The 12,469-nt window shown below is 34.1% G+C and overlaps 1 protein-coding gene across 3 annotated transcripts in view; it reads left to right on the top strand.

Annotated features, from left to right (window-relative positions):
* The window catches only part of CSMD3 (CUB and Sushi multiple domains 3), a 683,676-nt gene that overhangs the window by 546,522 nt on the left and 124,685 nt on the right, over window positions 1-12,469 (top strand). For 2 of the 3 annotated variants that reach the window (XM_062568388.1, XM_062568387.1), the window contains 4 exons: window positions 7,211-7,324; window positions 7,980-8,075; window positions 8,979-9,182; window positions 11,991-12,115. In XM_062568388.1, coding sequence (XP_062424372.1) covers window positions 7,211-7,324; window positions 7,980-8,075; window positions 8,979-9,182; window positions 11,991-12,115 — 539 coding nt within the window. The remainder of the gene's footprint in view (window positions 1-7,210; window positions 7,325-7,979; window positions 8,076-8,978; window positions 9,183-11,990; window positions 12,116-12,469) is intronic. The other variant, XM_062568389.1, reaches the window with a different exon arrangement.

Raw genomic sequence — 12,469 nt, 5'->3', positions numbered from 1 at the left:
GATCCCTCTCTGATCAGCTTTGGAGCCTTGCTGAGTCTTGCTCACTGACGAAGAGTCTCACACAATAGTTACCTACTTTTTGCTTCTCGTAGTTATTCCTGAATCCTGCTCATTTAAAGCATGGTATTTCTCCAGTCTCATTTATCATTAGCTGACTGGTCATGATCCACCACTTAGCATGGAAGTTAAGATGTTTACATTTATTGTTTCTTACTGGGTATCTCTTGCCTTTAGGGGTGCCTCCTCTGCCGTGGAGACCATTTCTCTAGTGAGAGGTTTATCTTTGTCTTTTAAATGAATTTGTAGATTCTGACTACTGCTGAATAGCAGAGGACGTCATCAATGGAGTTGATGAAGAATCTTTTTTTTTTTTTTTTAACCATGAAATATTGATTCGCTGAAGTGAATATTTTTCCATAGAAATACACTATTTTCAGCAAAACTCTCTCTTGGAAAGATTACTTAATCTGAGGATGGAAATTCTATCTGAAACTATGAGAAAGCTTGTCATGCCATTAAATAGGCACTAGTTTGGCATCATGTCACTCTGTTTGGACAGAGACACTCATGCTCAAGTTCCTGCTTTGCTCGAGATCAAAATCTTGAACATCAGATTCACACATAATGGATGGGAGTTTTAGGTGCAAATGTCTAAATCTTGAGCTAAAGTAGCAAAGAACCATTCTTGCCTAGCTACTGCCTAAGCCTTGTTGGGACCCAGCACCTAGGCAGAGTGATGCCTAACCCTTCTGAGAGCATTAACCAAGGCAGTGCTCTGCAGAGGAGCAGAGTTACAGACACCATTGTGCTAAATATTTCCAATGGGATAGTTCCTAGTGAGACTCTGCCCAGTACATTATTCCTTTCCCCAAGCACTGTGTAATATATTTTGAGTAATATAACTGAACTTGAAGTAAACTATATTCTCTAAGCATAAAATTGAAAAGCGGCTATTTTTTATAAAAATAAAGATCATGAAGAAAGGATATAGTCATCTGTCCTTCCCTTTCCTCAGCAACTTATTTAAGAGGTGAAAGACATAAACCACTGAGGTCCATTTAATGGCAATCATTGCAAACACTGAGCAACCTGTTTTATTAACTGTGCAGGAAAATACATTTTCAGTGAGCACTTCCTTTATGTCCTCACTAAACATGAATTGAGAATAGTTGTTTCAACTGAGCTTGATACAACAAAATTAATAGAGTAAACATAATTGCTAAAGGAAACAAAAAATACTCTTCATGGTTGAAAAACCACAAGAATGTATAGCTTTTTTTTTTTTCTCATAAAAAGGATCTATCAGTTTCTGCAAATTAACTTGAAATTCTGATGAATTCCTCTAGCTCTAGTCTGTAATAAGATCTGTGCATATGCTGCAACTGCCAGACACTTGAACCTCTTAAATTTTCATTCGCAGTCAGAAGAAATCTGTTGAATCTTCCTGCTACCATTTGCTTTTTTACGACATAGTAGAAAATTATCATTCATAACAAATGGATGGCTTCGCGGTTTACTTGTCTTTCAGCTCCTCAAAACTTACAACCCATGTAGATCTTGGACTAACACAGATTTTTTCCTCCTCTTCTGAAATAGGTCTCAGTGGGAGATGTAAATATATATATGTAGATATAAAGAATTGCAGAGATAATTTGGGACCTATTAAAGTTAACAAGATTGATTCTCCTTTTCCTTTGTTAGTGACAGAGTTACTAGGACCTCTTACATAAGTGCTGACTCTATCCTGAAGCAAATATCTGAACTTAATCAGGAGGACTTGCATGACATACACACTTCAGTTAATGTGGTAACAAGCCTTAATACCGTGTTTGTCTCTTTGATAGTATCTTAAAGTCAGATCTGCAAGCAACTTGACTTTCTATTAGCACTTTGCAAGTTTGATAAACAGTAAGTCACATATAAAATATTCCACTGATGTCAGTGGGAAAACTGGGATGAGGAAAGGCAGCTGAGTATTCCTTTGATATGCATAGGAAGTTATTCAGAGTGTCTCTTTAGCTCTAATAGCTGGCAAAGGCATGTATTGTACTCAAGAATATATATCATCAGCAGTGCAGTGTTAATGACAATTATATACAATCTGCCAAAGTTTGTCTTTTGAGTGAGGTGTAATTCTTTATTGGGAAGATGCTTGGAAGAATCCCATGGGAGGAAGTTTTTGGTCCGAGGGTACCCAGGAGAGTAGCTGAACTTCAGGGATCACCTCCTCTAAGCTCAAGATAGGTCATCCCAAAGGAGATGAAATCAAGTAAAGGTGGCAGTAGGCCTGCTTGGATAAAAAGGGAGTGCCTGACAAAACTCAGATATCAAAAGGAAGCATACCAAAGATGGAAGGTGACCTGGCAGAAACACAGAGATACTATCCGAGCATGCAGGGATAGTTACGAAAGCCAAAACACAGCAGTCATTGAATCTGTGAAAGGCAACAAGAAAGCTTCTACAGTTACACCAGCAGGCTACTGGTGAGGCCACTCTTGGTTACTTTTGAAAGACTGTGGGGTTTGAAAGAAGTTTCTGAGGATTACAAGAAAACAAATATCACAGCTGTCTTCAAGAAAGGCAAGGAGGAGAAGGCAGGGAACTACAGACCAGACAGCCTCAGCTCAAACCTTGGGAAGTTGATAGAGCAAATAATCCTAGTCACTTTTTCCAAACATATTAAGGCCAAGAAGATGATTGGGAATAGGCAGCATGGATTTATGAAGGGCACCTGGTAGCCTTCTTTGACAAAATGACTAGCTCAGTGGAGGACAAGAGAACTGTAGATGTTGTTTATCTTGACTTCAGCAACGTTTCTGCATCTGGGTCCAATAACATCCTCATTGACAAGCTGATACTGACTAGTTGACAATGACAAACATAGCGACTTGTGAAAAAGATGGTGACATGACCAGAAAACTCCCTGAACTGCCATGCTTAGAGGGTTGTGATTAGTGGCATGAAGACTAGAGGCTAGTCCCCAGCGGTGTGCTCCAGGTATCGATATCGGGGCCAATACTGTTTTAATATTTTCATTGGTGGCCTGGATTGATAGGACAGAGTGCAGCCTCTGTAAGTTTGCAGGTGATGCCTACCTGTACAGACTGGAGAAGACAAGGCTCTGGGAATCTTATCAATGTGTATAAATATATCTGATGGCACTACTCTTCTCAGCGGTGCCCAATGAAAAGACAAGAGGCAATGGGCACAAACTGAAATACAGGAAATGCTATTAAACGTAAGAGAAATCTTTTTTTACTATGAGAGTGGTCAGACATTGGAATAGGTTGCTCAGGGAAACTGTGGAGTCTCCATCCTTGGATATATTCAAAATCTGACTAGACACAGTCCTGGGCAACATGCTCGATCTGACTGTGTTTGAGCAAGGTGGTTGGACTGGATGAATAGTGGAGATCCCTTCCAACCTCAACCGTTTTGTGAGTCTGTGATTTGGTGATAAGAATCAGACTGAAAATACTGTTACTTAAATTATACCGTTATTTTTTTCTGATTTTGAAGCAGGCCAATTGAAAGTCAGAAGTAGGTCTTACACATGTTAATCTTTCACTTTAAAACTGTAACTAAAAGTACTTAGTTGAATTTTTCAGCCAATCAACTATGTTGTGCCAATTCCATCTGTTGTTAGATGCTCTTCAAACTCATTAAGAGTACCCAGATGTTACAGTGATGAAAGCCATATAAGCATAGTTCTGTTGTCCTGCTCTTGTCTGGATTATGGTTAAAAAGGAATTCTTTTTGTGCTTATATGTTTTGTATAAATGTGTATTTCTTTAGTTTTCTGAATAGATACCAACTTCATCTGGAATCTGGACAGCAAAAGAAAAGAAACCCACACAGATGAATAAGCATAAGAACGTAAAAATGTCATTTATTATTTTTGAGGCAATAGGTAAGCTAGTATCATAACTAATTTGAAAATTCCGGGTGAGAAGCTTCTGTTGATCATCTAGCATTGAGAAGGAAAAGACATCTAAATATCTCAGCTAAATGTTAAGCCACAAAATATATAGAAAAAGGTTATTTATTTTTTAAATAGCGTTGCCACAAATCAGTGAAGACCAAAATGAAAATTAATTCAGGAACAATATGTAACCCAGTTTTAGACATCAAGTTTGAACAGGTGACTTTCAGTCTTCCATGGTAGTTGAGAGGTGATGGCAACTGAATGAGTCTTATTCTTTAGAGAATATTTACCTACCTATCATAAGAAAATTACCTCACATTCCCAACTCTTCAATGAACGCTATTTGATCTTTCTTGTTACTGAATAATTATATTCTAATGACTTTCCCAATGCAAGTTATACTGTATACTTACATTTATAGATCAATCTCTACTTAATTTTGAAGCAGATATTTTTGTTATCACCTTCAGGTGTACATCTGTTTGTTTTGCTTTGCATTAAGAAAATACTATAAAATAGTAATAAATACATGCCAAATGTGCTAGTTTATAGTGACCCACTCAGCTCTGTCATACCCTTCTCCCTCTGCCCCCAATTCACAAAATGTGTAATTAAACAAAGGTCTCTCTCTTTGTGCTTGGAGTACAGCTATTGAATATTTTAGCTGCCATACCTTTTGTTAAGAAAGTTTATATATTAAGGAAGAATTAAGTTATTGCAATAACAATATTTACTTGATGCTGATGGATGATGATCTACAAAAAAAAATACTGTTTTAAGTAGATGAGAAGTAAAGACTAACTATTTTTAATAAGAATAGTAGTAGTTATTTGGAAGACAGAATCATATTAAAGATAACAAGAAGCCCCAGAAAACTCAGGAACCATGAACTGTTCTTTTTTTAATAATCAAAATCTCCTTTCTTATTACATAGTTTCAGCTGATCAGATACCAGTCACTGATGTATCGTAGTATATCACAGTTGATTTAGTCAGAAATAAGTAGCCTAGCATAAAAGGAGGAAGAAAGGGAATCTGTTATCTTCACTAGTGACTGCACCTTACTGCTGCCCGAGTTGAAGAGGTAGTCTGACTGGCTTAAAGAGATCATGAAACTTTATTCTCAACATTTTTATTTGATGTCTGATCTAATCACCTTAAATATCTCCATAATGTATTTGATTGTAAGCCGATACTAACTTCTGGTTACCTGCTCAGATTTTACCTGTATTTTAGTAAGAAATGCACAAATGTCGAGGGGAGGGGAAGCAAATATAAAAACAAAAAAAGATTAGCACAAATGATGTGTGGAGTTTTCTGTTTGCTATAATAAGCAGATTTTATGTTCATTTTTCTTCAGTGTTATACTCTTAGATGAGAAAGTGCTCAAGGCAAGGCTGGAGGGAACAAGGATCTTGAAATTTTTATGAGGTGTAGAAACAGACCTTTGGACTTAGCTCGCTGTATGGTATAATTGGTATAATTGCTCTGCAAATATTTTATAATAGCCCATTAAAGCACGAATACAGTTTATAAAATCTATTTTTACAGTTTTCCCATGAAACAGATCTTGATAACACTTATGTGTATTTGTTAACAGTTATGCCTCAGAACTTGCATGAAATTTCTGTACATGGTTCATAACTTGCCTTGAAATGGGAAAGAGCAGTGAAGGTCAAGAACTTTGTTCTTGACGCAGTGGCAAAATAAAGTTCTTCATTGACTCTGAAACTAAGATCTGCAACAAGTATGAATGTAAATAGGTTACATGGCAGGAGCAATTAGCTGAATTCACTTTGTTAGTATCTTTAGAGACACAAAAAATTATGAGCTGGATGCAGTCAAATATGGTTTTAAAAATAAGTTGGGCTAGTAAAAACATCTGTATTTAATTTTCTGGAGACACTAAATGTAATTATAAATTGGAGGAAAAATAAAGGAGATAATTTGACATCTCACTTATACTTCCTCCTAAGATTTGACAAAGAATTTGAAAGTGTTTCATTGACACTTTCTAAATTACTTTTTGTTTGAATGTATTATAAATACAACATTCAGTCCTTCACTTCAGAAGAAGTCTTTCATTCAGAAATGAATTTCTTTTTTTTCTTGAAAAGAGGATATAATAAGATTTTGCATTGGCAGGGTGAAACCTTATTAGAATGTATAAGCTGGAAGAATTGTAAATTCCTCGCTTCGTCCTTTCAGAATAGAATGCCAGCTAAGGATATTATAGAACAGATGGGAGACAGATACCTGTCTCCAGCAACAGCGTACTGGAATATTTATCCCCAAATGTCTCACCTAGATCATGAGCTAAAGGTCATGAACGAGAACTGGTTCTGTTTCCCTTTACAGATATTCCAGTACCAACAAATATACATAACTACTTCCACCTTTTTACCGCTTTTTCCTAAAGCCGTTTTCCCAACCATTTTTAGTAATGGTGATAGCTTTAGGATATAAATGTTTTGTAGGTGCTAGGGTCAGAATTAACAAAACAATTCATTTCCTTTTCTTTTAATTGTTTACATATATTGAAAGTGATAATACCTGTAATATGAATGTGCTGAGTACTCTTCTGGATTTAAGTGAAAAAATAACATCCTTAATTGAGTTGTTCAACTAGCATGATTTTAAAAAGCAAACAATTTTTTGGTGTTTCAGAATATGAATTCCCCAGGGTGTTTGTTGTTTTGAATCAGTTGTTCATCATACTTTGCAAAACTGAAAGATGCAGTGAATGTTAATGTTCTTAAGAAAAATAAAACACTCCAAGATAAGTGAAACTTGCAGACACTTATCAACAAAATGACTGAATAAAAGAGGATATATAAAAATATCTACAATTCTAATAGCAACTTTTGTTGCCTTTAGAATTTAATCGGGGAATTTAATAAACTGAGAATTTAATAGGAAAAAAGCAGAAAATTTGAAAATATATTCCACAGCATATTTTCCCCTCATTATTAAAATATTTTTATGAGTAAATATATGATTTATCTACATTCATTGCTTGTTTTCTATATACATAACTACACTTTTATCCATCTACTGATCATATGGTGTGAAAAATAACTTTATATACCAAGACAGTTACTTGAATTAACAGAGCAGGAAAGTCAGCTAATAAATATATGTCTTTTTTCAATTAAAATATTTTAAAAAACTGTATTAATGTGTATTTTGTTCTCTTTTTTTTTGTTTGTTTTTACTTTTTCCATTCTATCCCTCTTTTTGTTTGGCAACTGGTGCCACCTGCTTTTTCTCCTTCCTGTTTGATCAGTGGTTTTTGGCCAGTTTGTATTTTTCCAGACATCACTCCATGATGTGGTCGAAGTATATGATGGTCCAACTCTGCAATCATCTTTGTTAACCTCTCTCTCAGGATCTCATTCAGGTATCCCTTAATAGAACGTTCATTGAACTGCTATTCATTTTGTATAAACCTAGAGAGAATGTGTAGATAATAAATACATAAATAAATACATAAATAAAATCTATTGCTAGTTTTTCTCAGACGCAAATTTAGACCAACATATGAAGCCAGGATTTTGATATAGACTCCTAATCACTCAAAAGTTTGTAGTAATGAAAGAATTAAAGCTAAGTTGATTTTGTTGTTGTTGTTTTTCTTCTTTAATTATTATAATGTGTATTTGGGGTGTCTTACTTTGGGCTTTTATGATTTTCTTATCTAGAAACAATCTGAACTGGGTATTATATATTTAAATGGAAATAAAAGTATATATTTATAGCAAAGTGAAGTTTCATGAATTATGTGCATGTTTCCTCCAGGAGATACAATATATCTTTTTTTAATTTTTGGTAAGGGGAAAATAATATTTCTAATAACTGAGATGAGTTTCAGTTTCCCTCTTCTAGAATAATGTAATATTACCAGCATAAATTATTGAAATCATATGTATATTGAAAAAGTATGAGCAGAAGAGATTTTTGGTTATTTTCTAGTTGCAAAGATATTGATAGGCATTTTGAAAGCATCTTTACTGGAAACTGGTTATGATAGCTTTATGTTTGCTTTGTTTGAGTAGGTGAATCCCTTCCACTGAGTTCAGGTAACCAGATCACGGTTAGATTTACTTCAGTTGGACCAGTAACAGCTAAAGGATTTCATTTTGTTTATCAAGGTGAGACAGCCTGGAAAAATATGTAAATTAATGCTTTTATTCACAAATTGCAATGCTATTGATGGAGAAATCTATCAGAGAGGAACACACTGAGAATACAGAGAAAAGTACTAACTTTTTGATGATATAATGTTTTACTATTTATGTATGTTTTAAAAATATTCTAGCACCATTCTTTTATCTGCGTTTTAAAGATTAAATGAGATATTTAAGAAGCATGAGAGAGGTTCCAAATTTGGGAAGACAGTTTTACAAAACATCTGTTTCTATGTTTGCTAATCTGACTGACTAATGTTTGGTCCATCTGGCTGCTAAACTGGCTTATCTTTCCATTTAGATATGAATAACTGGAATTAGTATTACCTGTGGGTGAATTAATGAGCTTTCTATTATTAAGATACTTCTATTGATTTACATTATTTGCCTTTTTATGGATCAGACAAGGAAATAGTTATGCATTAATACTTGCAACTGTAATTCATTCTTTCATTAAATTTGAATCCTGATCTGACAAGCAAAGTACACATTCAGAAATCCACAGGAATAAATGTAAATATCTATCTGACACAGAAATGTTACTGGAAAACATGTGTTAGAAGTTTTAGCTGAATATTTGATAATATTGCTTCTTTTTGGTGCCATTTGAGAAAGATTTCAGTGTGGATTTTATGCACTGGTTTTAATCTTGGCAAGAATACCAATAGTATGCTTCTCTAAATTGTAACTCAGACATTAAAAGTACGCAATCTATATTCTGAATATTCATTTAGGAATTATGTAGATATTTTTAACTGGCAAATAATGGAATGTTGCTTCCAATCATTTTCAATATTTGTGTTTCAAAATATGTATTCCCTCACCAAATATAAAATTAGGAATTCACAGTTATTTGTATCTTTGCAGCTGTTCCAAGAACAAGTGCAACACAGTGCAGCTCTGTGCCTGAACCAAGATTTGGAAAAAGGATTGGGAATGAATTTGCAGTTGGCTCGTTGGTTCTTTTTGAATGCAATCCAGGATATATCCTCCATGGATCAACAGCAATTAGATGTGATACAGTACCAAATGCATTGGCACAGTGGAATGATTCTCTCCCTACATGTGTTGGTGAGTTCTTAAGGTTTTTTTGTAGAATTGATTACTGCCTGAAGTGTAGACCATTACCTCTAGTTGAATGTGTTCCCTCTTTGTCATCCATACAGTATTTTATTCCTGCTTACTTTCATTCAGTTTCTTCCTCATTCAAGGTTAAGATGTTATTCCTCTTTCTAGTCTAACCTTGCTGTGACATTTCGCTAGTTTCATGAATATACCCTGCTGCTATAAATTATATGTTAGCTTCTTTTGCATTAACATCAATGACAAGCTCTGGCTGTACCTTAGTCAAGTCTCAGAAACAACACTGTGTGCCCCAACTGCCTGCAAGACTACGATGCTCTCACCTTTCAGATCTTTAACAAGACATTGCAAGCTATTATGCAGAGTGCTACTGTATTAAAGTGTTAGAAATAGTTAAGCTGATATGTGATTGTTTGTCAGTAGTTTTCCAGAGCAGAAAATATACTTTGTCCTGTTTTAGTCATGCAAGATTAAATTCTCAAAATTAAATTCTTAAATTAATGTGCATCCATTGGCATTAATAAACTGATTTGCACCAGTTGGAAATCTAGCTGACTGGTCTGAAAAGCTCTAGAGTAAACAGATAAAATTCTATTAGTACATTTTTCCTGAAGTTTACATCAAGGGCAAATATGGAACATTGTATGTTTTGATTTACATATTATGCTTTAATGGACTTTGGTATGTTTGGGTTTTTTTAATGTGGGAAAAAGATCAATTGTGTATAAATTAATCAAAATTGGTTAGCTTTGCAGAGATGTTTTTGTAACGGCAGCTAACCTGTAACGGCTGTTAGAGTACTGACTGTATTATATATTAATTTTGTGCAAATTGAATACATTAAAAACAATTCATTATGAGAATGAAGCCATCTGAAGAACTCAGCTCCCAATCCAAACAATAAACATATGTATGAGATAAAGTTACTATACTTTTCTGAACAGAAAACAGATGCTTGAGCAGGGAGGTTGGACTAGATGATCTCCAGAGGTCCCTTCCAGCCTTACCGATTCTATGATTCTGTGATTCTATGATTTTTACAAAAAATGATCCTAACCCATTGCACATAGAGGAAAAGGAAACCACACTGTGAGGCTGACCCTAGCATTATGAAATACATACACAGAGCTTTAGATAAGTAGAGGAAAGGAAAATAGAAAACAGTTTTTCATTAGGGTAATTTTAAAACTTCTGTACTAATCGGCTGATGCCGTATAGTAGAGACTGAGTAGCTTTCAATAAAAATAGATTTCCTCCAAAATATTAAAATCTTGGTAGATATTGAGATTACATACCAATGGGATGGTATTAATAAAATGCAATTAACTAGATATTATAGACTAATAGTGTTTATCTAGACACTAGAGGATAGAACCAAAATGCATATATTAATAGGAAACTGAAGTATGGATCTATGCTTCTATTTATTTTCAACTACTACAATTTAATCAGTAGAACTGTACCATTTATCCCCTTGCTGTGTATTCACTTTGTTTTTTAGATAAAACAACTCAGCAAAATGTTAAAATAAATATTTTGGTCATTGATTACAATTATTATATTGAACTATCTAGCTCAAGGAAAGTTAAATTGAGAAAGGGTTACAGACCAAAACTATTCATTGCACCTTATTTCTGAAATTCACTGTACCAGTAAAGGTCATAAAATACATATGGAGTGAAAATTTCATTGAACTAAATCAGTTTAATAATTGAAGTGCTACATATGACCATACTAAATTACTTTAAATCTAGTGAATGCTTGAATGTTTCCTTGCAGATAGCGGACATCAATCATTCTGTCTGCTCATCCCTTTTACGAGTAATTATTTAAAGACTTTAAGACACACTGACCTTTAGTTTATCCATGTAGTTCTGGACAGATTCTATCAATTATATGCTGTATAAAATGTAGCTAAAATATTCATTACTACAATAAATTTCATTCCTCTACCTATTTTCAAAATCATCGTATTTGTATCTAATGAAATCAGTTTAGTACTTGGTAGTGTTGCATAGAAATGATACATTAGCTTTTTTAACAGCTTTGATAAAACATCTCATCAATCTTTTCCTTCAACTTCTTAAATATCAACAGAATATCTGTATCTAGATTTCTTTATTGCTGTTAGAACATCTAATGATTAGACAAGATACATTCAAGTTGAGCATTCAGAAGGGAAACTTGATGGTACTGATGGCCTCTGCGCTAGTTCATGCATAACACTTCTATTAATCCATAGGTATGGGTGTGATGAGTGCGGTCATGTTAGCACTTAGCAATTTCTTTGCTAATATGATAGTTTGTAATGGGATAACTCAACAAAAGCAAAGAGAAATCCAAGGACATAAGACTGGTGCTACTATTTATTTAAACAATAATAAAGTAGCAATATTAAGAAAGAATATTTCTTTTTTACCACATTTTTATCTGTTATACTGATACAACACAACACTGTTCAAGCTTCAGTCTTAACAACTAACAATAATATTTTATTTTGATCAGATTAGTAGGGCACGGCGGAATGGGTTTTACTTTGTTAAAGGTCAGATAAATGAAGGGAATGTGAACATGACTTTGTGAAGTAGAAAACTGCTAGAATTTTAATTTTCTTTTATTCTTTTTTGGTCACTTAAAACAAAGTTTTCTGAGATACAAGATTTTATTTTCCTGAGGCAAATATAAATTTTTAAATGCAGCATAAATTTTTGCTGAACATTGTGTAAGATTTTATAATAACTTCTCTCACATCTGAAGCTTCATAGTTCTTTTCTTGCCTTACACATTTCCTTTCAGTGCCCTGTGGTGGAATTTTAACAAAGCGCAAAGGGACCATTTTGTCTCCTGGTTACCCTGAGCCTTATGACAACAATCTGAATTGTGTGTGGAAGATCACAGTACCGGAGGGAGCTGGTATTCAAGTAAGTGTATTTGCTATTTGTTTGCCGTCACCGTGCTCAAAACTGCTTTTCCCAATAAAAGATCATGATGAGATCATTTATTCATATGTTTTTACTATCTCACTCATAGTCTCATTATGACTATGATTGTCATAAGGGAATTTATTGCACATTATTTTATTCACACACATTTTAAAAGATGCAAAATTTACACAATATACCTATACCTCTTTACTCAGAAGAAAAGCACTAATAATTTAAAATGTGTCAATAGTGAAAAATTCATTGTAAAGTAGAGAACAGAAGGAAGTTTCTGTATTTATTCCTTCCTAAAATGGATATATTTCCTTTCAAGAGAGTGAAGTGGGTTGCTTT

This window comes from Rhea pennata, chromosome 2 (assembly GCF_028389875.1).
Source record: "Rhea pennata isolate bPtePen1 chromosome 2, bPtePen1.pri, whole genome shotgun sequence".
Lineage (NCBI taxonomy): Eukaryota > Metazoa > Chordata > Aves > Rheiformes > Rheidae > Rhea > Rhea pennata.
This window is presented reverse-complemented; position numbering and strand designations above follow the sequence as displayed.